Source organism: Manis pentadactyla, chromosome 2 (assembly GCF_030020395.1).
Source record: "Manis pentadactyla isolate mManPen7 chromosome 2, mManPen7.hap1, whole genome shotgun sequence".
Lineage (NCBI taxonomy): Eukaryota > Metazoa > Chordata > Mammalia > Pholidota > Manidae > Manis > Manis pentadactyla.
The window spans coordinates 183,813,375-183,840,938 of record NC_080020.1 but is presented as its reverse complement, the minus strand read 5'-3'; the positions used below and the strand labels follow the sequence as shown (position 1 = coordinate 183,840,938).

Below are 27,564 nucleotides of genomic sequence, written 5' to 3'. Positions count from 1 at the left end.
AGTATCTCATATGTAGAAAGTATATTCCTATTTGCTCTGTCCTTACCTCTAAGTTTAAGTCAGTTTGAACTATATTTTGGGAAGTTAGGTCCAACTAAATCTACCTACCAAATTATTGCAAACAGTGGCAGAATAGACTTTTCTGGTATGTTCTTCTTTCTGCTCATAGTCAAGTTATTCAGGATGTCCTAAAGTTTGAAATGCAATGAACCTGAAACAAAGATGGCAAACTGGTGTAGGAGAGAAGGTGAAGGATTACTATTATTATTATTCATATGAATAAGTAGAAGGAAGCTTAGATGCTTATTTATCCTGGGAAGCTTTACCAATTTCTTTTCTTCCTCTGTATCTCAAATGTCCATTGTTATGTAGGTTTTTCCTTGACTTGTGTGTGTGTGTGTATGTGTGTGTTGTGCCTATCATAGTACCTTCCACAGCTCCTCCCTTTCCCTTTTTATAATGTCTGTTTCATTTATAGTTTGTTTACTGTCTGTCTCACCAAACATTAAGAGCCACAAAAGTAGGAATTATGCTGTTTTTATTCCTTATTGAATCACAGGTGCTTATGACATCAGGCATAGTGATGCTAAATATAAACTTGTTGCATTAGTGAGCAAATGAGTGGTCAGATGTTATGAGAGGCTAATAATTCTGGATGAGCACTTGCCTAACTCATTCTTGCCAGAATTTTAGTTTCCTTAATAAAGAACTCCTCTCTAAAATGTTCAAACTACCTTGTCTATGTAGAGATTGAGAGAACATTAAGGATGAATATGGAGTAAGTTAGCTTTTTTAAGGGAAGTTGTATATGATTTTACAAGCTAAGTGGTAACCTATTTTTTAGTAGCCACAGGTGTGCTGAGCCATTTGTTTCTAAATTTATTATTGCTGGGTGTAACTCCAGGGGTGGGGGGAATCCTAGGGCAAATTACCTTTGACACCGAAATCAAAGGGAAAAATAAAGTGGGAGAAAGCTGTTTATTTCTAACAAGCAGTCATCCACTTCTGCTCTCCCCTGTCTCTCGCCACCTGGCTGCAAAAGAAGAGACCCCACCTAACCTCTCCTTTACTCTTGTAGTTACCTATTGACATGGAGATGGATTACTTCTCTCCACCCCTTGGAAACACCTATTGATATGGAGATGCACTAAGGCCTGGCGAGAGATTCTGGAAATACTGCTATTTTATCCACAGCCCACTCCTCCAGAAATCTCACCTTACAATCTACTGCAATCTTCTGCAATGGCCTCTGTGTGAGAACACTGGAGCACTGTAACCAAAGTAATAACATATAACATCAACAGCAGTAAAATGTATAGTCCTCAAGCTGGAGGCTTCAGCTAGGTTCACAGTCCTAGCAAGATTAAATCCATAGCTTGCCCATTCCAGAGGCAGTCAGTAGCTGAACAGGTAGGGAGTTCAAAGCAATCATCATGCAGCAGCTGCAGCCAGGGGGCATGTTCGAGTCACAGGGACTTTAGAAGAAAATAACCTTAAGGGCAATAAGATACATAGGTATAGGCAAATCTTGTCTGTCAGGTAGGATGCATTCAAGAGAGTGATCCTGTGATAGGACAGTGGCAGGAATGGGATTTCGTTCTGGTCTAGTATACCAGATTTTCACTCCCCTCCCTGGGGGAGTTACTGATGGGTCAATATATAGGGCTATGGAAGATACATGCACTGGCCATAAAGAGAAAACAAAACTTCCCCATAAGATGCTTTTACCTCCTGGTCATTTTTTGGTATATCCTTGGGGGGCCACTCTGCTGTTACTCCAGGAGCACACAGGAGGCCAGCTTCCAGACCTTTTCCCTAAGGTGCCAGAAGGGCCAGTCATCGCTGGTCCATGTGTCGAAACGTCTAGGGTCACGTCCACTTGAGTCTCCAGGGTTTAATGCAGTTGGGGCTGGCAGTAGGATGTTGCTCTACTGGCCATATCCTGGCTTCAAAAACTCCTCTTTAGTTTGCACATACAGTTGTGTAGGAGAGGCCACAATGTGTGTTAGCATATCCACAGGGCTCAAGGCTCCTTTTCGGGGCTTCTCATTCAAACACTGTAGCACTGCTCATAAATGAACTGACCAGCCCCATAGACTATTGGTGTCTGACTTCAGGCTAGATTTCAACAAACCATTGTACCTCTCTATCATGCCTGCCCTGGTAGAGTTATATAGTACATGAAACTTCCACTTTATTCCTAATTGCTGCACCCATTCTTGTAATGCACGTCTGGTAAAGTGGGTACCTTGAACGCTCTCAATCACCTGCAGCTGGCCATAGACTGCAAAGAGACTCTAGACCCCTTTTGTTGGTTTGCTGATCTGCATGATGTGCAGGAAAAGCAACCAACAAGGCAGTAGCTGTGTTCACATAAGTCATGGCATACCGATACCCTTCTGATATAGGAAGAGGCCCAGTGTAGTCTATCTGCCATCTGACAAGGGGTATCAGCCCCTGTACTATTGTGCCATGTTGTTGTGGGAATTGGTGTAAGTCCCTCTTAGAGCTCACAGTGCAGATAACTAGGGGAGGGCTCCTAAGTGATCACAAGCCATACTGCCTGCAACTCAGCCCATTGGCTGCCCATTCCCTCTCCATCCTCCATCCATATTGTCTCAGTCTTAGGATGGAAAGCCACAGCCCTCCACTTCAGGGACTGCCCACGACTGGAACCATATGTATACCAAGCATTTTTAGATTTAGGGGCTTTTCCCTCCTGATAAGGACTCTCAACTACCAGTGGTTCAAAAGCAAGTTCTTCCTGCTTTCCACTGGTATACATCACTCACCCCAATAAGCATTGGAGTTCTTCACTTAAGGGGCTAGTAGAGAGGGCGATATGCTGCTCTAAATATGAATACCATTTGGCCAGTGCCATGCCACTCCATGGCCTTTGGGTCCAGTCTCGCACCCACCGTGTGATGGGATAGGTAGTTATTATGTTGGCTGGAACTGTTCCAGTGATGGGCTCCATAGCCAGCAAGACATGTTACACAGCAGCCAGTTGCTTCTCTATCAAGGTGTACTGGACTCTGCTCCTTTCCATAGTTGTAACCAGAATCCAATAGGTCAGCATGTCCATTCAAACCACTGCCAAAGGCCCCATCCATAACCATCTTCTGTTACATGAACATCTAGCTTACAGGGCCTTGTTGAGTCCATTACACTCAAGGCCTGTGTACGGCCTTGACTGCTCACTTCGTAACAGTGAAAGAAGCTGCACATGTTTCATCCAAGTCCCACCTGATGCCCTTTCATACCAACTGGCATAAGGGCTTCAGAATTTGTGCCAAGTGTGGGATAAACACTCTCCAGTAGCCCAAAAGACCCAAAAACTGTTGTAATACTGCCAGAGTGGTAGGAGTGGGGAAAGCCTGGACCCTGTCTATGACTGCTTCAGGAACAACTTTAGTTTTACCTGACCAGACAGCCCCCAAGAATTTCACGGACAAACCAGGTCCCTGAACCTTGGTGCTGTTCACAGCCCATCCTTTCTCCTGTACATGTTCAGCAGTCTAGGAACTGCCTCTTCTAAATCTGCAAGAGAATCAGATGTGAGTATGATATCTTCAATGTAGTGATACAGCCACACCATTTGTGGTTTCTTCCATGTGGCCAAGTCCTGGGCTACAAGTCTTTGACAAATGGTGGGTCTGTGGAGGTATCCTTGTTGGAGGACAGTGAATGTCCACTGCCAGCCTTCCCACGTGAAGGCAAACTGTTCCTGACTTTCCTGTGCTATGTCAATAGAGAAGAAAGCGTTAGCAAGGTCTACTACATAATGATATGTTCCCAGTTCATGGCTGAGGGTGTCCAGAATGTCTGCTATAGTGGGGACAGCAGCATGCAAAGGGGGTGTGACTATTCAATTCCCTGTAATTTATGGTCATTCACTGAAGCCGTCTGGCTTTTTCACTGGCCACACTGGGGAATTAAAAAGACTGTGATTGGGCTTTATGATGCCTACCATCTCCAACTCCTGTAGAGTTTCTCCAATTTCCTTGTGCCTTTTTTTTGTGAGCCGCTGAGGTACAGGAAGAGCTATAGGCGGGTGCTTAGCATATCCCCTCAGAACTGCCTTTACCACGTGTGCCCTCAGTCTGAACTCACCTGCAGTGGTCTGTAACCACAGGCCCTGTAGGATGTGTACTCCTAAAATATATTCAAGGATGGGAGAAATGTACACAGTATACTCCTTTGGGGGTAAATGCCCTATCCCCAGTGAGAGTTGGGCTTTCTTCACTCTAATTGCCTTACCCCCATAGCCATCTATCACAGCAGGGTCCCAGGAAAATGCTCAGGGTTGCCATAAATCAGAGAACGTTCAGCTCCTGTGTCCACCAGCTCCAGGAAACGTTGTACAGTCACAGGGGACCAATGAATTGCTAATTCTACATGTGACCTCTGGTCCCCACCACATCCCCCAAGGTGGGGACCTTGACCTCCCCCTCAGTTGAACCACAGTGCCCAGTTATTGTCCTGTCGGGGTGAGGGCCCAGGTGGAGCCTGAGTACTGTTCCCCAGGAAGTCTTGTGGGGACATGGGCCGGACATTGGGCTTTGCCCCAGCTTCCATGTCCTGGACCTTAGTGGCTGGAACTGCTGCTCTGGCTTTAATTGGTGCCACAGTTCTAACAAGATCCTGTGGGCTGCCCATCAAGTTTTTCCTTCACTACCCTGGTTTTTATTTATCTAATCAACTCACATCTGGGTCCTCAAGACCTTTATGGGGCCCTTTGCACCTCTCCTTTCAGTCATAGCCTGCTCTTCCTTCCATGCTCTTACTGTTTCAACCTTCCCCAGATCTGCTAAAGTATGAGTAGCCTCACTTATGGGTTGTCCTATGTGGGGGGCAAGAATAGTCACTAGGGACCCAAAGAGAGATGGGTGATCTGTATGGAGCACCATATTTCTCATTCCTGTGGTGAACAACAGCTCTTCAAGACCCTGGTGGGTCAATATTATAGGTGATATTTTTCATGCCCACCTCCTGTAACACCTGCTAGAGGTCTGCATACGTTTTTCAGCTCATGGGTGAGTATGGTGAATCACTCTGATTAGGCCAAACTGCCCTGATGGCTGCTGTCATCCAATCCAGATGCGCCTGATTCCCTGAGGTGTGATGGGAACTTTGCAACCGCTGCCAGAGGGAAGGGTGAGTCATCAGGGAAGCCAGTCTAGTCATTTCAGAGCCTGACACAACGTTTTCCACCCCATATCCTAGAGACACAAAAGCCATGCAGGCAGAGGTTCTGACAGTTCCTGCTGGTACCAGATGCTCATGTCCACCAGTTCCTCCTGGGTATAGAGGCAGAGCATTGAGTGCTCCACATCCTGGGAGGGGTGGCTCCTCCCACTGAGGAGCCTGTGATTGTTCTGTTTTTACCTTCTTAATTACAACCAGGCCAGCGTTTACTATGGGACAGGCTGGTGCCTCCGGCTGTGGCCTCAGCAGGAGGTCGGCCCTTGGCCCCACCCCCTCATCCTCTCCCAACATCTCTATCATCTCCAGGGCTGAAGGCACCTCTCTTTCCTCTCCCTCCTCCATGGCCTCCTGCAATGTGGCTCCTTTTGCTGCCTCTTCCCTCGCTGCTGCTAGGGAATCTTCCAGGAGCACAACCTGTCTTCTCAACAACTCTCTCTTTCTTGCAGTTATCCTGTAGGACTTTGCCCAGCTCCTGCAGGCAATGCTGGGGTGTGTCTCTCTCCTGCCAAAGTCTCTCTCTCACCTCAATAACCCTCTCTCTCTTCTTGAAAACCCCCTCTTACTTTGATAACACTTTCCAGTATCTTGAGGGATAGAGGTCCTACAAACCCAGCTGGTACATGGCCACTCAGGGCCTCTAAGCAGTCTTCCATCTCACGGAGGGCTAATTCCACAGCTTCTGGTGTCTCCACCCTTCCACAATTTTGGGGAAGGCCCCACCCTTCTAGGAGGTGCTTTACCCTAGATGAGTTCTACCCTAGGGGCTTCCCAGTTGGAAACCACACAGGTAGGGGGCTCCTGGGTGAAGCTGCACCCTCTACCGCTGCAGCCACTGGGGCCTCCCCACTGTCCACAAGGGGGTTCCGGCCATCTCTAGTGGCAGCCCGCCCAAGGGTCGCACCCACATAGACAGATTTTGGGTGCAGTGGTCCTGCCAACTACCACCAGATGTAATTCCAGGGGGAAAATTCCAGAGCAAACTACCTTTGAAACTGAAATCAGTCAAAGGGAGAAGTAAAAATGGGAGAAGCCCATTTATTTCTTACAAGCAGTCTTCCACTTCTGCTCTCCCGTGTCTCTTGTGACCTGGCTGCAGAAGAGACCACATCTAACCTCTCCTGTCCAGATATGCCCTCTGTGGCCCTTGTAATTACCTATTGATATGGAGATGGACTACTCTCCACCCTTGGAAAACACCTATTGAAATGGAGGTGCACTAAGGCCAGGCAAGAGATTCTGGAAATACCGCAATTTTACCTACACTGGGTTTTTTGGTTATGTGTATTTTATTTTTCTACTTTCTGGCTAGGTTCTACATTAGTATTTTCTTGGATACTCGTGTTAATTTTTGGTTTTTGTCTGAGCATTCATTGGTTTTGATTTATAGAAGGGATTACAGATTTATAAGTTTTCACATAGTAACTAGCTGTATGTACATTCATGTGTGGGTAGTGCTTGAAAGATAAGAAATAAAATAATTATTTGAATGACCCTTTAAACCAAACCTAAAATCATAAGGGTTATTGGTTTAATAGCCCTGTAGCACTGTGGTATTTAGGAATATTTGTTATAACATTTGCAGAACATTTTTCTTTCTCTAGGAGGGAGGGAACATCAAAACATTTTCCACAGAATAACCCTGATCCTTAAGAAGTAAGGTTTTGTTCTTTGTTCTTTTTATGCCCTTCCTGCTGTTAACCTCCAGGAGTTCTTTTTGCTTTTTGGCTTCCTTCCTTTATATTAAATAAACCTGTAATTACAGTGCAAAAGTTTTGTAAATTTTGGCAAATTTGTAATCCATTTGTTTATTTTCTTCATTATGATTAACGAAGACTAGATTTTAATTTGCACATTTATTTAAATATGTGGCCTGTGTGTCAGACTTTCATTTTGTCCAATTAGACTTTGTAACATCAGGTAGACGTGTCACTTTGAAGGGAGAGGTCTTTATATTATTTCTGATAGCCTTCTAATCTACCTCCTGGTTAATCTGTTCTGCTTTTTGTTTATTTCAGTTTTCTGGTTTCTTTTTACTGATTTCTTTGTTGGCCCTATTTTTTAAAAAGTACCAGTTTAAATTGGAAATTAGGCACATAATTAAAAATGTGAAAGTAACTCTTTAATGTATTTCATTTGCATAGTGTCTTTCCTCCAGAGTACTTCCTGATTCTGTAAGTTTCTTATTTATCTTCTTGGTATCTTTGCAAAATAGAGTAAAAGGGCTGGAATTATTCTGTTTTCCTTTTTTTATATTTACTCAAAGGGTGAACCAAGCAAGTATTCCAGACTAGCATCCAGTGTCAAAGAAAGGTGGGGAAAAAAATGACAGAATAGGAGTTTTAGGGGTGGGAGTTCCATTCCTTCACCTATCACCTACCAAAGAAACAATCTGGTGAGAATGGGCTTCTGCTCATTTGTGTGTAGGAAACACTCAAAAAAATAGGCTCCTGACCATGAAAAGAATGACCTATTTTCTTCCTGTATAAATTCTTAGAGGTCTTCTGTCACTACCTTCACATTGATTTCATCTGTGATACAGAAATTGGAAAACTGGGATTATTAGTATTGTTTTTATAGAAGAAGAATTTGAGTCCTGAATAAATCATTTAACTTCATTCTGTTTCAGCTATTCATTAGCAGGTACTATGTGTGTAGCTGATTCTGTGCTACACAGATATGCTACAGAGAACATGATCTGGATGAGGAGATAAGACAGGTACTTCGGTGTGTGCAGTTCTGACCAGTAAAATTTATGATAATGTAACCTGAAGGATTGTGGACAAAATGCTAGGCAACTCAAAGTCAAGTAAAATGAGACAAGTAAAAAAAAAAGTTAAGAAATGGTGACTTGAGTTGGTCTTTAAAAGAGGGTAGGATTAATCTATAGCTCCTTAGCTTTTTTAAATTAATGTTTTATTGATACACACTCTTTTGAAGGCTTCATATGAAAAATAATGTGGTTACTGCATTCACCCATATTATCAAGTCCCCCCCCATACCTCATTGAAGTCACTGTCCATCAGTGTAGTAAGATGCCACAGAGTCACTATTTGCCTTCTCTATGCTACACTGACTTCCCCATGATCCCCCCCCACACCATGTGTGCCAACCATAATACCTCTCATTCCCCTTCTCCTCCCTTCCCACCCACCCTCTTCCCCCTCCCCTTTGGTAATCGCTAGTCCCTTCTTGGAGTCTGTGAGTCTGTTGCTATTTTGTTCCTTCAGCTTTGCTTCGTTGTTATACTCCACAAATGAGGGAAATCATTTGGTACTTGTCTTTCTCTGCCTGGCTTTTTTCACTGAGCATAATATCCTCCAGCTCCATCCATGTTGTTGCAAATGGTGGGATTTCTTTCTTTCTTATAGCTGAACAGTATTCCATTGTGTATATGTACCACATCTTTATCCATTCATCTACTGATGGACACTTAGGTTTCTTCCATATCTTGGCTATTGTAAATAGTGCTGCGATAAACATAGGGGTGCATATGTCTTTTTGAATCTGATAACTTGTATTCTTTGGGTGAATTCCTAGGTATAGCTCCTTAGCTTTTAACAGAGCTTGGGTTTTGTTGTTCATTATGGTATTTGTTTTATGCCACCACTTTATTCCTGAAAATTAAAATTAATGTAGAACTTACCATGAAACATTGTCTGAAGAAGTTAAGCAAAGAGAAGAGCTTATGAATCCTTACACCTATTATCTATTGGCTTGGCCCTTCAAATATAGTTCATTCTCTTGCAGTGAATCTTGGCAACATGATTCAAAGAATTCAACAGATGCCAATTTTAAGGTAAGAAACTTGATGCATTTCTTTTTTTTCTTTCTCTTCGATTTAATATTTACAAGCCCTTCACATTTTTCAATATTTAGCTGTCCACAGTAGCTATATATTGGAGTATGTAAACTAATACATGACTTACAAAGATAGGACAATTGAAGTTCTTGTGAAGCAAAGTGTTTCATCTCTCTCTGTTACCTTTGGAGGCAGATTAGAGGGGGTTACTCCCACCACCACCCTCAACCTTGGAAATAAGCCAGGGTTCCTTGCTTGAGATAGATACTAAGAAAGATCCATTCAGTTTTACTGGACACTAAAAAGTATTCAGGAGAGTTTGCAATAGACAGTCCCTACTCCCAAGTTCTTTATAATATGGTGGAGGAGATGGAAATGAAGAATATAATAGAAGAATGTGTATTGGTACTTTACAGTTTATAAGCATTTTCCACATGTTCTATTTTATGAGATTCTCAGAATCACCTTACCAGCTACTTAGTTGACATACTAGAAGTACATGATTTAACTCAATTTGGGTATAAGAAACTAGATACCAGAACTTACTTGAAATGCTAAATTGTGTGGTATGGACAATAAGTATTAATGGTCATGCAGAAATGAGAGAAACCATTGTCTATCAGTAGATTTTAGGAGATACACAAACTCCCTGAATTTATGTGGTAAAGTTTGTATGTAAGTGCATTTTTCTAGGAAGAGGGTTCATAGTTTGAGTCAGATTTTTTTCCCTTTTTAAAAAAACTTATGCATCATTGCCATTTGTTTATAATCAGATTTTGAAAATGAGTCTGTGGCTCCAAAAAGAAGTTTTAAAATTACTTGTCTAGAGTATTTGGAGAACACTTAGAGAGTGAGACCTTGAGTTGAGTCCTGAACAATAAGCCAAGCAAAGAGCAATCTGGGCAGAAAGACGATAACACCCTAAATTTCTTTTATCTTCTCCAAATAGTAATGCCCTAAGCTGTTAGATCTTTAGCCTAGATTCCACGTGGAGTTTACTTTCTTTCTTATGCTTATTTTCCGTGGCAGTGTTCCTATTTGCCTTTGCTATCCCCTATGTTCCAAGTCATAATTGGTTTGGATGTAGTAGTTGGCTGATTATATCATAGTCTTAATAATTTTTGGATGTGATTTAACTATTAGAATTTTTTTCTAGTTAAGGTGGGTGAGAGAAATACATTAAGAAATTATAATACATGTAGTAGAAATCATGATGGTTTAACCTGAAAATTGAATAGTAATTCACAGCCCCTACTAACAGTTTAGTATCTACATGTTTTAGCTTGTTTAACAAACACTGTCAAACACTATCATGGGCCAGAAACTGCTGCAAATATAACAGCCAGAAAAAACAGACCTAGCCTTTGCTGTCCTGGAGCTTTCAAAATAAATCTCACCAATGTATCTATAATTTATTAACTTATACTCTTACATGTGTGTCTTTGGGAAAATCCCAAATAAAAATCATTGACCTGTATTGACAGAACCCCTTTCTGATGGTTGGTGTCTTCGTAGATAAGTGGTTCTCATTGGGGCTTGCAGGGGAAGAGTTGCCCCAAAAGGAGATTTGGCATTATCTGGAAACATTTTTGGTCATTCCAGCTGGGAAGATGCTACTGACATCGAATAGGGAGAGGTTAGGGATGCTGTCAAACCTTCTGCACAGGACAGCCTCCACAACAAAGAATTATCCAGCACAAATTGTCTATAGCACCAAGGTTATGTGGTAAAGTTGTTCAAAGTAAATGAACAAAGATGCTAGGAGGCCTTAATAAGGCAGAGACAGTACTTACTCCGGCACTCTGGTTTTGCAGTATCATTCTACCCTGTGGTTCAGTGTTTTCTCGTTAGTGGGGTTTCAGACTTTATTGAAAGACTCTCTGGTATACTCATGTACTTTTGGTTCATTTCAACAATGTGGTTAATGTAATAGAGAATGGTGCCTTGCGTTTCAAGTTTGGCACTATGCTTTCCTTTAAATACATTGCCCATAAGGTAGTATGATTAACATAGCCATATTGTTTATCTCTCTCATCATCAGTATTTTCACTGAATTGCATGTATATATTTAACAGGTAAAGCTGACAACATAATCACTCACTGTAAACTAACATATAATTAGTTAAGTCTGGGAGGACTTAGAAAGGGATCAAAATAGGTGTTTATTTCTAGATGAATACTCTAGAACAGTGCTTCACTAGCCTAATGTGCCTATAAAACACCTAGAAATCTTACTAAAAGGTAGGCTCAGTACCTCTGAGGTGAAGCCTGCAATTCCAAATTTCTATCAAGCTTCTGACCAGCAAGGTTAAATGAAGCATTAAATCATAGCACAAAATAAATATGCTTGAAATATCACTATTCACTGACCAAAGAGATTAAATTTAAAATGTTTTTCCTACTTTTAACTTCCTTATAATTTCACTTTAGCTTATAAAAGTGACAAAACTAAAGGAGAAATTGAAAAACAAAAAATATGGGAAATTAGTAGTAATCTCCACTCTAGTGAAGTTGCTAGTATTTTGTATATTTCAGTTATTTTATTCTAAGGGCCTTAGTTTTTATCCTTTAAATCAATGTATGTATTATATAATTTTGTATCTGCTTTTGTTGAAAAGAAGGAAGAAAAAATGTCCCTCCTCTTTTTTCTTACTTTCCTTGTCCTCTCTTCTACTTAATTATATTGTTCAGCTTTGAATAATTAAGCTTAGGAAAGAATTTATCACTTAGAAAGAGGCCTGCTGAGAGGGATAAAGGATCACATGCCTTGCTGTGAAGACATCATTTTTTAAGCTGACTTATGTCATGTGGCAGTTAAAAATAAATTTCTTGTCATTGAGAAAAACAAAACTGAGTAAAGTCTGTCCCTTTACATTTTGTTTTCTTTCTCCTAGAAGATAGGTAATTGATATTCTGAAACTTGACTTAGTCAAGAAATATGTTATTGCTGTTCAAAGTTGAACATTTTTTTTCCTTAAGGAACTAACTTTTTTCCTTGTAATTGGAAGTTCAGTAACAAATGTGAGATTAAAGTACAAGAGAGCCTTCATACGTGCAGTTACTGAAACTGAGTTGAGTATTTGTGATCATGAATGTTTTTCCATTTACTTAAGTTATTGGTTCAGATATGCCCTGTAATGAGAAGTTTATAAAGAAATTTACAGGTTGTTAGAGAAAATTACCCTTTGCTCTATGATTTTGATGCCATTTATTACGTGCTTCCCTTAGATAGGTTCAGTATATCTCATGATAGACTTCCAGATTGACAAGCAATTAGTTTATACTCTGGTGTTATTGATTATTTTTAAAGTCCATTGAACTTCCAAGCCATCTGAGGTCCCTGAAGTTTCAGTGAACCATATACACTTCTTTCATCTCAACTCATAATTTCTAGAAAGCATCATTTTTTAAAATTACAGAGTCATTTTGTAGAGTCATAAGAAATTTTATTGCTGTGCTGGAGAGTTGACCATTTCTTCATATTGCATCTTAATTGTCAATCTAAGTCAGTGATTTATAACATTTCTTCTGCTCATCTTTGTTCTTTGTCTTTTATGACATTTATATCTTTTAAGCCTCTTAGTACTTTCTTTAAATTGAAAATTGAGAGTTATTAAATGATGTATTGCATTGGTTATTTTGCTCTGTAACTGCTGTTAGTAGTGATTCTTTCACAGATTTTCTTAGGTTTGACTCTTTGAGGGATGGATTTTTAAGTCTCCTATGGTTATATCATAACTGTCTCCATTTGGGCCTCCAGGAATTGATTGAATGCAACACTGTAAATAGTCCAAAGGTTTTTTGAAACCATATGTTCAGCAAAGCATGTTAATGGTTCAATAAGCTCATGTACTCTGTCAAGTCACCAACGTGATTAGGCCTCATAGCAACTATCAGCATTCTGTGAATATGCCAGACTTAGCGCATTCACTCAGCTGAGTTCACTTTTTAAAGGACTCTAATTTATGCTATACAAACAACCCTTCAGATTTGCCTCATTATATTGGAGTAATAGTAATTAAAAGTTCCTCATCTTCTTTTCAGAGAATTATCATCCCCTTTTTCATTCTGCTTTAGTAGAATGACTCTACAACTCAATCAGAAGAAATCTCTTTACCATTCTATTTTTCTTCACTTACCATAATACTTGGGATTAAGTTCATCTGTCCATCACAGACATCCAAATTAACGAAGGCTTTAAAAAGACAGAAGTTTATTTCTGTTCTTTATAATCCCAAGGCAGGCTCTGTTCCACACAGTCCTCAGAGTCCCAGACTCTTCCATCAGATCACTCCATTTTCCTTTGGAGGGGATCTTTGTCCTCATGGCCTAAAAGGCCATTATAGCCACATGGATATAATGCAGGAAAGGGTCAGTGAAGAAAAGGGCAAAAGGTACTGTGGATAAAATGAGAGTTCCTGTGGCCAGGATTCTCACCTGGCCCTGGTTGACTAGCTCACTGCATACCTGTGGGCAATACATGGCTGTTGACTGTATATAAAGGGCTCCGCCCAGTGCTCTCGGCGCAACATGGTGGTGTTAGGGTTCGGGACTCCGGGGCTTTTCCAGAGAACAAGCCACGCAGGCACGGAGATGTAAATCCAAGCAAAGTCTTTATTCAGCCAGCTAGCTGGGGCCGACAGCACCTCCCCTGACACACAGGTCGAGTCCGAGCTGTCGACCCCCAAGCAACTTTAGGTATAGATTATATAGGATTTCTACAGCCATTACACCAAAGCCCATACATTACCACAACCAATGAATTTAAAACACACCCCATGCTTTAACCAATAAAGTTGAAACGGGGACCCGCCGCTTGCCTGACCTTTGCACGAGCATCCCTTAATGTCTTGTCACGAGTTTCGTCCCCCTTAGGGTATGGAAACTGGGTGGCTCTCGCTCTAGGGTGTTTCCTGCATTCCTTTACATTCCCCCCTTTTCTTGACTAAACTGAGGAATCTTCCACAGTGGCATCTAGGGCCTGATACCTTTGACGAAGGACTAAAAGTTGGACAGTGTCAATCCTTTCCCACACAAACTTAACAAGCCTGTTAATTATGGATGGGCTAATCGTAAGCAGCAACAGCAGGATGACCAGTGGCCCTGCAATGGCCGAGAGGAGGGTAGCGAACTAAGGTTTGTATTTGAACCAAGACTCAAACTATCTTTTGCTACTTTCATATTCTCTACGTCTCTTCTCTAGATCTTTCTTCAGTTTGGCCAGGGAGTCTCTTACTGCACTTGTTTTGTCTACATAGAAACAACATTCTTCTTTTAAGGCTGCGCACAGCCCACCTTCTCTTAAGAACAGGAGGTCCAGGCCTCTTCGGTTCTGTAGAACCACCTCCGACAAGGAAGTGAGGGATTGCTCCAGGTCTGACAGTTGTTCTAGGTCCTTATCAATTGCCAGCCTCAGGGCTGTAAGCCCTTGTTCCCGAGTTACAAGGGCTGTGACCCCAGCGCCTGCCCCTGCTATCCCTAGGGAGAAGAGGGCCCCAATTGTCAGGGCAGTAACGGGCTCTCTCTTTCTCCGGTGGGGGCTCGGCACTTCTTCTCAAAAAGAAAGGAGGGATTCATGAGAACGATATATTAGGCGAGGTAGAATGGCCACGAGCACACAAAACTCACTGCTAGCATTGAACACAAGGGTGGATAGGGCCGGGGAGGGGTCTGCCTTTGAACAGAGCCACCAACCCGAGGAGGGTATAATCCACTTTTCCGGCTCCCACGTGGTGTTATTATAGGAGGAGCATAACTGACTCTGGGCCGTAGGGACTGTGCCCACACATGTACCAGCGATTGAGACCTGAGCGATCGTAAGTCCCCTCGGTCCCCTGTCCCAAGGAGTGGGATAGGAGTCGTTGATAGTGTAGGAGCCATTTATCCCGACTGCCTCATAGAAGGGGGGTGAACCTGGGTAGCATAACCAACAGGGATCAGTGAAGGAGGGAGTGGTGTGGTTCAGAGTTTCTGCTACTGCCTGCACCATCTCCCACAAGGGGTTATCTAACCCGGACGGACCCAAACCCGGTCTTCCTGCGGGTTCTGGAATCAGCTTCACAGATGTGGTTCCCTCGAAAGTCCATATTAAGGCGCTTATCAGCAGGATCCCCTTCATCTTTGGCTTAGGTGTAGTTTTAGAGGATTTGCAGGATGCTGCTGCACCTTCCACTCCTCCTCGCGGGCTCCTGGATCCTTATGAGGCAGGACCTTCCGAACGTGGGTGTGATGCACCCAGGGAGCGATACTATCTACCTTGAGGGCAGTAGGGGTGGTAAACAATACAACGTGAGGTCCCTTCTACCTGGGCTCGAGTGTCCTCACTCGGTGTCTCTTGACCCACACCATGTCCCCTGGGACTATGCCATGTTCCGGGCTCGGAATCTTCCCGCCCTCATAATATGCTCTAATCAGGGGCCAGATTTACTGTTGCATTTTAGCGAGAGCTTGCAACACATTCAGGTCGTCAGGGGCCGGGTCCCCTGCCCCGGAAAGCTGTACTCGCCGAGTTATGGGTGGAGGAGCCCCATACATTATCTCAAATGGAGTTAAACCATGTACATAGGGGGAGTTTCAAGCACGGAAGATGGCTAAGGGAAGGAGGGTCACCCAGTCCCCGCCAGTCTCTAATACTAATTTAGAAAGGGTCTCCTTCAAGGTCCAATTCATTCTCTCTACCTGCCCAGAGCTTTGTGGGTTATAAGCACAATGTAACTTCCAATCTACCCCCAAAGCCTGGGCCAGTCCCTGCAGGATCTTGCTAACGAAAGCCGGGCCGTTATCTGAACCTATGGCTTCAGGGACCCCATATCGGGGGATAATTTCTTCAGTTAATCTTTTTGCTACTACCTGGCTTGTCTCATGCTTGGTTGGAAAAGCCTCTACCCACCCTGAGAAGGTATCTACCATAACTAGCAAATACTTGTACCCATACTTCCCTGGTTTTACTTCGGTGAAGTCTATTTCCCAGCTCCTCCTGGGAGACCTCCCCCTTTCCCGAGTACCTGTCGGGTGGGGCCCTCTTGGGGCTGGTTTCAGCATTGCACAGCTGCTGCATTCTCTCGTGATCTGACAAGCTGCCTCATTCTGGTGGGGAAACACCAACTGCGCAGACTGAAAAAGGCTGAGCAGTTTTTTCCAGCCTAGATGGGTGGACTTATGCAGATTAGCAAGCATGTACTGTCCTAATGCTTCTGGCAGGATCAATCTACTTTCTTGGTCCCTGCTCCAATTTCTCTCCTCCAACACTTTCCCTGAGACTTGTTTCCTAATCCACTCAAGATCCTGAGGGGAATACTCAGGTTTGGGTGGCAAGACGGGCAGTTCAGGTATGGGTACCTCGAGGGCTGCAAGTACAAGGGAGTCTGAGAGGGCCGCCCTCCTAGCTTCTGCATCAGCATGTTTGTTGCCGATGGCCTCAGGCGTCTTCTTTGATTGGTGGCCCGGTAATGTATAACTGCTACTGCCTTCGGTTTTTCGATAGCAGCCAGTAATCTTTGGACTTCTTGTAGATTCCTCAGCTCCTTTCCTTCTGCGGAGCGGAATCTTCTTTCCCGGTAAATGGCACCATGGACATGGACAGTGCCAAAGGCATATCTGCTATCTGTGTAGATGTTGGCCCACTTGCCTTCTGCTGTCTCCAGGGCCTCAGCAAGAGCAATAAGTTCCGCCTTCTGTGCTGAGGTGCCAGGGGGCAGGGCTGCACTCCAGACTACTTCTCCCTCGTGGGTCACTACCACTGCCCCTGCTCTCCTGACTCTCTTCTGCACAAAGCTGCTCCCATCTGTGTACCAATTTAGCTCACAGTTTGGTAATGGTGTGTCCTTCAAGTCTGCTCGCATCTGGATAATTCCGGAGAGGATGTCTCTACAGTCATGGATGGGGGTTGACAAATCTGGGTCCAGCAGAAGGGTGGCAGGATTTAAGGTCACAGGGTCGGAGAAGGCAATTCGTGGAGAATCTAGTAGGAGCCCTTGGTAGTGGGTGAGTCTTGTATTCATCATCCATTTTCCTGGAGGATGCCTGAGGATCCCCTCCACAGTATGTGGGGCTGTTACTCTCAAGTTCTGGCCAAAAGTGAGCTTGTCTGCCTCTTTTACCAGTAGAGCAATGGCTGCTAGGATATGCAGACAAGGTGGCCATCCGGAGGCCACGGGGTCTAGTCGCTTGGACAAATAGGCCACAGGTCTTTTCCATGGGCTTAGCTGCTGAGCTAAGACTCCTTTAGCCACTCCTTTCTTTTCATCTACAAACAGGATGAAGGGTTTTTCTGGATCTGGCAAAGAGAAGGCGGGGGCCCGGAGGAGAGCTTCTTTTAGTCTGTCAAAAGCCTCTTGTTGTTCTTGAGTCCATCGCCAGCCCTGCCCTTCTTTGGTCGCCTCATATAGCGGGCTATTTCTGCGTACCCTGGAATCTAGAGCCTGCAGAACCCGACTGAGCCAAGAAATTCTCTCACTCCCCGGGGTGAGAAAGGGACGGGGATAGTCAGAATAGTTCGTTTCATTGCCTGCGTTAGCCACCTGGCTCCGTTAGATATTTTGTACTCCAGGTAGATCACTGACCTTTGACAGATGTGGGCTTTCTTGGCACTGGCTCGATATCCCAGTTTGCCTAGTTCAGCCAACAAGTTCCCTGTGGCTTCTTCGCACTCCTCACGGGTTTCTGTGGCCAGCAACAAGTCATCCACAGACTGCAGCAATGTCACGCGGGGGTGGCTCCTGCGAAAGGGCTCCAGGTCCTGGCTTAGGGCTTCATTGAATAAAGTGGGAGAGTTTTTGAAACCCTGTGGCAGTCTAGTCCAGGTAAGCTGCCCGTTTCTTCCTCTCCCTGGTTCCTGCCACTCAAAGGCAAACAAAGGCTGACTAACTTCAGAAAGGGGAATACTGAAGAAGGCATCTTTCAGGTCCAGAGTAGTATACCACACATGTGAGGGTGGCAGGTGGCTGAGCAAGGTGTAAGGGTTGGGCACTGTGGGGTGGATGTCTTCGATCTTTTCATTAACTTTTTGCAAGTCTTGCACCGGTTGGTATTCTCTGCCGCCAGACTTCCTTACTGGAAGCAGGGGCGTATTCCATGCAGATTGGCAAGATTTAAGGACTCCAGCCTCTAACAGTCTGTGGATATGGGGTGCTATCCCTCTCCTAGCCTCTTCCGGTATTGGATACTGCCGGACTCGGATGGGCAGGGCCGTGGCTTTGAGCTGAACAACAACTGGAGGCAGATGTTTGATGAGACCAATTCCTCCGGTTTCGGCCCATGTAGAAGGGAACTTCTGCAACCAAGAGTCTATTTCTCCCTGGCCCCCCTTTTCTTGATCTGCCTGAAACAGGTGATGCTCATCGGCTAGGGATAGGGTTAGCACATGCACCGGTTGTAGGGACTGCCCTTCTCTGTCCATGATCTTTATCCCTTCGGGTTCAAAATGAATGCGTGCCCCGACCTTGGTCAATAAGTCTCTGCCCAGTAACGGTGCGGGGCTTTCGGGTACAACCAGGAATGAGTGAGAGACCTGATGTCTTCCTAGGTCTACTTTTCTATTAGTAGTCCACGCACATTTCTTGGACCCTTTTACTCCCTGGACTACACTTGTGTATCTTGGGTTTAGGGGACCATGGGCTTGGTTGAGAACTGAATACTGTGCCCCTGTATCTACTATGAACCCAATAGGAGTCCCTTCCACACACACGGTTACCCAGGACTCGGGGAGGGGTGCCAAGTCCCGTCCCTGTCAATTCTCCTCTCCTAGGTGCAGGGTCTTAACGGGGTTCCCTCCTCCTTGTTCCTTCCTTTTGGGGCACTCTCTTTTCCAGTGCCCATATCCCTTACACAGGGCGCACTGATCTCATCCTAGCCGGGATAGGCGGGGTCCCTTCGAGGAGATCTAGGGCTCCCCTCTACTCCAGCTAAGAATATCCTAGCCATCTCCTCTCTCTGCTTCTTGTTCTCCCTCTTCTGAAATTCTCTGTCTTCCTTCCTATTTCTCTCTTGCACTTCCCATTTCTCTTTCTTCAGCCTTTCTTCCCTATCTTCCGGAGTCTCTCTAGCATTGAAGACTTTCTCCGCTTGCTGCAGCATTTCTCTAATAGAGATCTCTCCTAAGTCATCCCGCTTGTGGAGTTTCCTCCGGATATCGGGGGCTGCCTGGTTGATGAATGAGAGGACTACAGCTGATCTGTGTTCCTCTGCCTCTGGGTTTATGGGGGTATATTGCCTGTAAGCATCAAACAGCCTCTCCAGATACGTGGCCGGGCTTTCTTTTTCTCCTGGAACAATAGTTTTTACCTTAGGTAGGTTAGTGGGCCGTCTGGCGGCCGCCTAGAGACCAATCATCAGAGTCTGGCGGTAGACCCGGAGACGCTCCCTACCTTCTGCAGTCCCGAAGTCCCAGTTTGGGCGTGTAAGTGGAAACGCTTCATCAATGATGGGCTGGAGGGTAGTAGGTCTTCCATTTTCTCCGAGGACATTTTTCCTGGCCTCATTGAGGATGCGCTCTCGCTCTTCCGTTGTGAAGAGGGTGTGGAGCAACTGCTGGCAGTCGTCCCATGTGAGACAATGGGTGAACATAATGGACTCTACCAGACCTATAAGACACTTGGGGTCCTCCGAGAAGGGAGGGTTCTGAGTCCTCCAATTATAAAGGTCACTAGATGAAAAGGGCCAATACTGATATTGCTGAGCTCCGCCTGGACCGCCTGCACCGATGGCACGCACGGGCAGAACTGGTACTGCTTCTTCTGAGGTGGAGGAGGGGACCTTCCCTTCTTGCTCCCTCGCCCCTCGAGGCCTCAACTGCATTCCTCCCACTCTACCTGGTGCCCAGCGTGGAGCCAGGGCGGGAGAGCGTGAGGAAGCTCTTTCCGGCCTCCTGCCTTCTCCTGCTGAAGAGTCTGGGGAAGCTGTGGCCGCCAGATCCCTGCTGGGCTCCCCAACCTCGTTCTCTACCCCTCCGGCAGCTTCACCCCCTTCTCCTGCATACAGGGGTGGCCGCTCAATCGGCAGAGGGGGGTAGAGGGGGGAACTGTCAGGGAGAACAGGTGGCACACTTGGGCGCACAGGGTTTCTGGCCCTATGATCAGGGGGTTTTAGATCTTCCTCTATGACAGGGGCAACTAAGACGGAGGTTTTTAGTGGGTCAGTGTGAAATTTCCCCACCAAAAAAGGCCTCAGCCAGGAAGGGGGATTCTTGGCCAAATTTTCCCAGACAAGAATATAGGGAAGCTGGTCAGGGTGGCCCTCAGGGTCTGGCCGGGAGATGACGGCTTTGACCTTGCCAATAAGGTCCAGGGAAAGAGACTCCTGGGTCGGCCAGCCTACTCCAAAGGAGGGCCACTCGGCTGAACAAAAGGTATCAAGCTTACTTTTCTTGATACTAAGACTCATGTTTAGGGCCTGTTCCTTGACCTTCGGAAAGTGGGAAAGGATCAGACCTTTAGGAGTAGCCTGAGTCTGGCCCATGGTGAATAATGCAAGGAAGACAAAAGGCAAAAAGTAGAAGTGCCACTTTAAACAAGATGATGACTGGTGTATGTGCTTGTGGACGGGTGCCTGTCATTGCACAGTTTTTCTTCTGCGGGGAACGCGAATTTATCTGGGATTCGCGGCTGTGACCCCCTTATCCTGTCACGGGAGTCTTCCAGCGGCGGGCGCCCTAATGGCTCTTAATTGCCCGACCCGTGCCCGCAGGGGAATGATTTAGTGGCAGAAAGGAGGGACGGAGAGAACATGAACAGGAGAGCCTCAGAGTAAGAGAAACTTAAAGGGAAAAGCGCAAAAGGAAATATAAATCAATACACAATAAAACAATCAACAATAACACCAAACACACACACCACATTTGATTGCACTCACTTGGACCGGTCCTTCTCTCACTCTGGTGCGCACCACACTCACCACTTTCAGGATCCTCAAAAACTCTTGTGATTCTCCCGAAAGGCATCCACTCGGACTGCCGCAGGGTGACGAGCTCGATCTTTTCCTCGGGCGCCAGGTTCCTGCCGATCGGACTTCCCTTCCTAAGGCCGAATCACTCGGATCTTAGGGCCAGGATTGGTTACCTGGGCTTCACCCAGGGTCACTAACCTGGGGGCCGGGACTAACAACTCGGACTTCCTTACTCAGGATCACTAACCCGAGACCAGACACGGGATGGCGACTCCCGCTTTATACTGGATTTATGCAGACACGAGGGGGCGAACCTTGAATTACACTGCCCCGTCCGGACAATCAGACCTTGCCTCCAGCCGTCCCTTGCTCTCCGGGAAGTCGCTCGGATCCCGGACGAGCCCCCAAAATGTTAGGGTTCGGGACTCCAGGGCTTTTCCAGAGAACAAGCCACGCAGGCACGGAGATGTAAATCCAAGCAAAGTCTTTATTCAGCCAGCTAGCTGGGGCCGACAGCACCTCCCCTGACACATAGGTCGAGTCCGAGCTGTCGACCCCCAAGCAACTTTAGGTATAGATTATATAGGATTTCCACAGCCATTACACCAAAGCCCATACATTACCACAACCAATGAATTTAAAACACACCCCATGCTTTAACCAATAAAGTTGAAACGGGGACCCGCCGCTTGCCTGACCTTTGCACGAGCATCCCTTAACGTCTTGTCACGAGTTTTGTCCCCCTTAGGGTATGGAAACTAAGTGGCTCTTGCTCTAGAGTGTTTCCTGCATTCCTTTACAGTGGCAGGGCTGCAAGGCTGCAGGAGAGCAGAACAGAGGCTGGAGTGGTGGCAGTGCCAAGGACAGAGGCCCAGAGGACAGCTGTGCAGGACAGCTGTGTGGACAGAGGGGCCCAGAGGCAGAGACTGGCTTGCTGCGTGCAGACTCACTCTGAGTGAATGGGATTTTAGTGACTGACCTGCCACTGTGAGAATAAGGTTGGGTATAACCCTTTCACTCCAAGAACATTTTGCTATCAATTTCTTTGGTCACAGTGAATCCATAGCAAACTTGCCCTGGGGCTGAAACCCATTGGCAAGACAGGTACATATCCCCTGTCCTTGAAGGAAGATTCTTTGATGCTGACACAACAGTTTTTCCACTTATATCTCTCCCATTGGTTAGAAATTATTGACATGGTCATAGTTAGCTGCAAGGAAGGAAAAGACATTGTGGATAAAATGAAAGGTCCTGTGGCCAGGATTCTCACCTGGCCCTGTTTGGCTAGCTCACTAAACATGGGTGGGCAATACGCTGCTATTGATTCTATATAAAGAGCTCCACCCAGTGGTGTGGGGGTGACACAGTGGCACAGCTGCAAAGCTGCAGGAGAGCAGAGCAGAGGCTGGAGTGATGGCAGCACTGAGGATGGCCACCCAGAGGACGGCTGTGCGGGATGACTGTGCAGGACAACTGTACAGGCTCTCTGTCTCTGGCCCAGAGGACAGCTGTGCAGGCAGTGAGGCCCAGAGGATGGCTGTGCAGGACAGCTGTGTGGGCAGAGAGGCCCAGAGGCAGAGACTGGCTTGCTGCATGCAGACTCAGTGTGAGTGAGTGAAATTTTAGTGATTGACTTGCTACCGTGGAAATAAAGTCGGGTATAACCCTTTTACCCCAAGGACGTTTTACTCTCATTTCTTTGGTCACATTGAATTCACAGTGAACTTGCCGGGGGCTGAAAGCCATTGGCAAGACAATTGGCATAATCGACAGGGTTCGTTGTTGACCAAGGAAAAAGACAGGCTGCCCTCATAGGAGGGGTGCTTCAGCAGGCTGTCCCTGTGAATGGGGAGACAGTGGATTTTCCCCTATTGAGTATGTGGTTTGAGCTGGCTTGCCTCCTAGAGGACTGGGCCCCACCGCAGGACTGGAGGCAAGTGGAGGTGACACCTGAGGCAGTAGGGGTGGCCCTTGGTATAGTAAGTAGGTCTTTTGAGAGACAGAGTGCTCATGAGGCAGCAGGGACTGTGGGTTGGCTGCTTCTCACAGTATTAAAAAAGTCTACAGAAGAGAAGAACATGCTCCTAAAAAAGACCCAAGAAATGGCATGAGAACATGAGCTGCAAACTGCTGTGGATTCACCGAAGAAGGAAATGGCATTGATATGAGAGGAGGCAGCACGAGAATGCCAGCTGGGAGGTGCCTTGAAGAGGTAAAAGATTCCTTACAGAATGAGACAGCAGCGCAGCCAGGTGCTCTGAAGGAGGAAAAGGCCATAAAGGAAAAAGACAAACTCCTGAGGGAAGCACAGGCGGAGGTGGCATGAGAACATCAGCTGTGAAGCATTGAGCTGAAGGTAAGAGACCTTCTGAAGACTGAGGTTGCATTGCTGCGAGGCACATTAGAAAAGGTAAAGGTTGTAGCAGAGGAGGCACTAGGGGGAGGGGAGAGAAAGGTGCCATCAGCCCCAGAAATGGAGGAGCTGGAGAAGGATGAAGGGGTGGTGCCGGGGGCACTGACCCCACCTCTACTGAAAGCACATCCAGTGGTTGTAAAGAAAGGCAAAAGACCCAGCAGCCGAGGGTTCCCCAAGGAGAGGAGCAGCCCCCTCCCCAGGTCGTGGAGCAGCCCCCTCCCCAGGTTGTGGAGCACTCTGTGCTCCGCCCCTATACTCAGGCTGAAGGAATAAGAACATGGAAGGTCTGATACTCACAAGAAGAATGTAAAGGGCCCCATGAAGGTTATGAGGACCCATATGTGATGGGCAGGAGCAGATGGAAGGAAATTAGACGTGAAGCCAAATAGGATCTTACTGGAGCTATGACAACAACTGAAACCAGAGCAGCAGTTCAAGCCATTAAGACCAAAGAGGCAGAGGTCAGAGACAGAGCAACAAGATAGGCCTGTGTGTCTGCAAGACTTTTTGCTGGAGAGGCTGGCGAACATTGTTCCAGCATCCTTGCACAGGGACCATTGTAGATGACTGAGGGCACATAGATTGAGAGAGAATCCTGGAGGGGTGGAGTGTGAATACAATGAAAGGTCCTGTGGCCAGGATTCTTACATGGCCCTGGTTGACCAGCTCACTACACACGAGTGGACAATATGTTGTTACTGACTCTAAATAAGGAGCTCCACCCAGTGAGGGGGGCAACTTGGAGGCATGGCTGCAAGGCTGCAAGAGAGCAGGGCAGAGGCTGGAGTGGTGGCATCGCCGAGGACAGCTGCCCAGAGGACAGTTGTGTGGGATGACTGTGCAGGCAGAGGCCCAGAGGACAGCTGTGCGGGCAGAGAGGCCCAGAGGCAGAGACTGGCTTGCTGCGTGCAGACTTGCTCTGAGTGAATGGAATTTTAGTGATTTAACTGCGACTGTGGAAATAAAGTTGGGTATAACCCTTTCACTCCAAGAACATTTTACTCTCATTTTCTTGGTCATATTGAATCCACAGTGAACTTGCCTGGGGCTGAAACCCATTGACAAGACATATTTTGATTCTGGGTAGTTACATGTCCAATTTACTATTATGGAAGAAGGGATAATGGATATTGGGGAACAGATGGTGAGAGAGTCATACTCACTATGATTCTGTTTCATCCATTGTCATTGAATAGAATAAATTTCAACACATTTTATCCTAATCTTAGGATGGTGTCTTTTGGGGATATTATTGATAAAGACTTGGTAAACTAAGATTAGGGAAGAAAATAGAACTAACATGAGCTATGTATCAGGGTATTCATATAGTTCTTCTCTTTTTGAATTTCCATGTATTAGTAGTTTATTTTCTCACTAATCACTGCAGTTTCTTTATCATTCGGTCCAAAGGGACAGCTGACTGGAGGTCATGTTTTTGCAAGATTCTTCTTGTCTTCAAAGAATTCTGGGCACAAAACTTAGACTCATTAAAAAGTGTCATTTATAATATAATACCTTTTATAATTTTGATGCCTACTTCACCTCCTTAGAAAGCTGTGCTCCTGAGTGCATCAGAGTATTAAAAAATGAGGGGAATATGATTATGAGTATGAAGGGAAGATGAGTGTGGGAGCTTTTACAGAAAGAAGACACAGTATTAATAGAGAAGTTTTCCTAATAATACAGGGTGTTTAAGGCAGGATGCTTTTCATAGAAACAGAACATTGAACCATGAGAACTTGGGATCGCTGGAAAGGAAATTGAGACCAAGACCAGCTAATGGAAAATAATTTGTTTCTGTATTATGAAAGGTACTTGTCTGGCTTTTTTTTAAGTATCAAAAATTTAAAAATAGTATCTTGTACAAATAAAATGAATGGGGTGCTACTTCTACCTTGCTTACCCAGTTGATAAGAGAAACAGTATTCTGAATGATCTGAAAGCACTTTTGAAGCTAATGAACTGAGTCTAAGGATGGGACTGAGAAAAAAGAACAGAGAGGGCCAGTTCCTTCTTCTCAACTGTGAATGAGCTCAGTGAGTTCCGGTGGGATTGACTGACCTCAGCAATTGTATTTCAGGAATGACTGAGATGGTTGGCTTGTCCGTCATGCAGTCCAGCAGGCATCTGAAAAATACATTTGATCAAGTTCCAAGGAGGAATGGGCATGTCCATGGACATTACACCCCTTACTCTAGAGAAAAGAGCTCTTTGAGAGTGTTGTCATATTTTTTATATACATAGGGTATTTATATGTCACTGAATGTTTCATTTTTATTTTTATCCATTTAAAATGAGGCTTGGAAAAGCAAGAATTTTAGTATCCTTTATTCAATTACAAATGTTAATAGAAATAATTATAAGGGAAGCTGAAAGATACATTTCCTAGTCATATACTACTTTTGAGATATATCAGAGTGCTTAAAAAATAATTTTGAATGCAGAAATTTAAAAGAACTGAGTAATTTTCCCAGGACAGTGTAGAGTTATTATACTTAAGAAAAAAAAAATGAAAAGAGAAAACATCATAAATCTAAAATAAATACAAGAAACTAATGGAAATCTTAACTAAATTCTAAGAAACATACTTCTATGTATCATGAATGGGGTAAAAGAATTCAAATCTATTGTTGTGTCTATATAGCACAACACCCCCTTTTTAAATTCATTTTGTTATCATTAATCTACAATTACATGAAGAACATTATGTTTACTAGACTTCCCCCTTCACCAAGGCCCCCGCCACAAGCCCCATTACAATCACTGTCCATCAGAATAGTAAGATGCTATAGAATCACTACTTGTTTTCTCTGTGTTGCACATCCTTCCCTATGCGCACCCCCCACATTATACATGCTAATCATAAGGCCCCCTTTCTTTTTCCCCGCCCTTCTCCCTCCCTTCCCACCCATCCTCCCCAGTCCCTTTCCCTTTGGTAACTCTTAGTCCATTCTTGGGTTCTGTGATTCTGCTGCTGTTTTGTTCCTTCAGTTTTTCTTTGTTCTTATACTCCACATATGAGTGAAATCATTTGGTACTTCTCTTTCTCTGCCTGGCTTATTTCACTAAGCATAATACCCTCTAACTCCATCCATGTTGTTGCAAATGGTAGGATTTGTTTTCTTCTTATGGCTGAGTAATATTCCATTGTCTATATGTACCACATCTTCTTTATCCATTCATCTACTGCTGGGCACTTAGGTTGCTTCCAATTCTTGGCTATTGTAAATAGTGATCCAATAAACATAGAGGTGCATATGTCTTTTTCAAACTGGGCTGCTGCATTCTTAGGGTAAATTCCTAGAAGTAGAATTCCTGGGTCCAATGGTATTTCTATTTTGAGCTTTTTGAGGAACCTCCATACTGCTTTCCACAATGGTTGAACTAATTTACATTCCCACCAGCAGTGTAGGAGGGTTCCCGTTTCTCCACAACCTCACCAACATTTGTTGTTGTTTGTCTTTGGATGGTGGCTATCCTTATTGGTGTGAGGTGATATCTCATTGTGGTTTTAATTTGCACTTCTCTGATGACTAGCAATGTAGAGCATCTTTTCATGTGCCTGTTGGCCATCTGGATTTCTTCTTTGGAGAACTGTATGTTCAGCTCCTCTGTCCATTTTTTAATTGGATTATTTGCCTTTTGTTTGTTGAGGTGCATGAGCTCTTTATATATTTTGGGTGTCAACCCTTTTTCGGATTTGTCATTTACGAATATATTCTCCCATACTGTAGGGTACCTTTTTGTTCTGTAGGTGGTGTCCTTTGCTGTACAGAAGCTTTTCAGCTTGAAATAGTCCCACTTGTTCATTTCTGCTTTTGTTTCCCTTGTCACACCCCCTTTTTTCATTCCAAGTGTCTACTCTTGGCTTCCTGTCATCTTCATTTTTTTTTTTTGAGAGGGCATCTCTCATATTTATTGATCATATGGTTGTTAACAACAATAAAATTCTGTATAGGGGACTCAATGCACAATCATTAATCAACCTCATGCCTAATTCTCAACAGTCTCCAATCTTGTGAAGCATAATGAACAAATTTTTACATGGTGAACAAGTTCTTACATAGTGAATAAATTCTTACATGGTGAACAGTGCAAGGGCAGTCATCACAGAAACTTTCGGTTTTGATCACGCATCATGAACTATAAGCAATCAGGTCAATTATGAATATTCGTTTGATTTTTATACTTGATTTATATGTGAATCCCACATTTCTCCCTTATTATTATTATTATTATTATTATTATTTTTTTTTTTTTA

At 44.7% G+C, this 27,564-nt stretch overlaps 1 protein-coding gene across 2 annotated transcripts in view; it reads left to right on the top strand.

The window, feature by feature from the left end:
• The window catches only part of COMMD1 (copper metabolism domain containing 1), a 174,684-nt gene that overhangs the window by 100,849 nt on the left and 46,271 nt on the right, over nucleotides 1-27,564 (top strand). The window contains exon 3 of one of the 2 annotated variants that reach the window (XM_057497159.1): nucleotides 8,956-9,004. The exons of the other annotated variant lie outside the window; for it this stretch is intronic. Coding sequence (XP_057353142.1) covers nucleotides 8,956-8,958 — 3 coding nt within the window. The 3' untranslated portion in view covers nucleotides 8,959-9,004. The remainder of the gene's footprint in view (nucleotides 1-8,955; nucleotides 9,005-27,564) is intronic. 2 annotated transcript variants of the gene reach the window in all.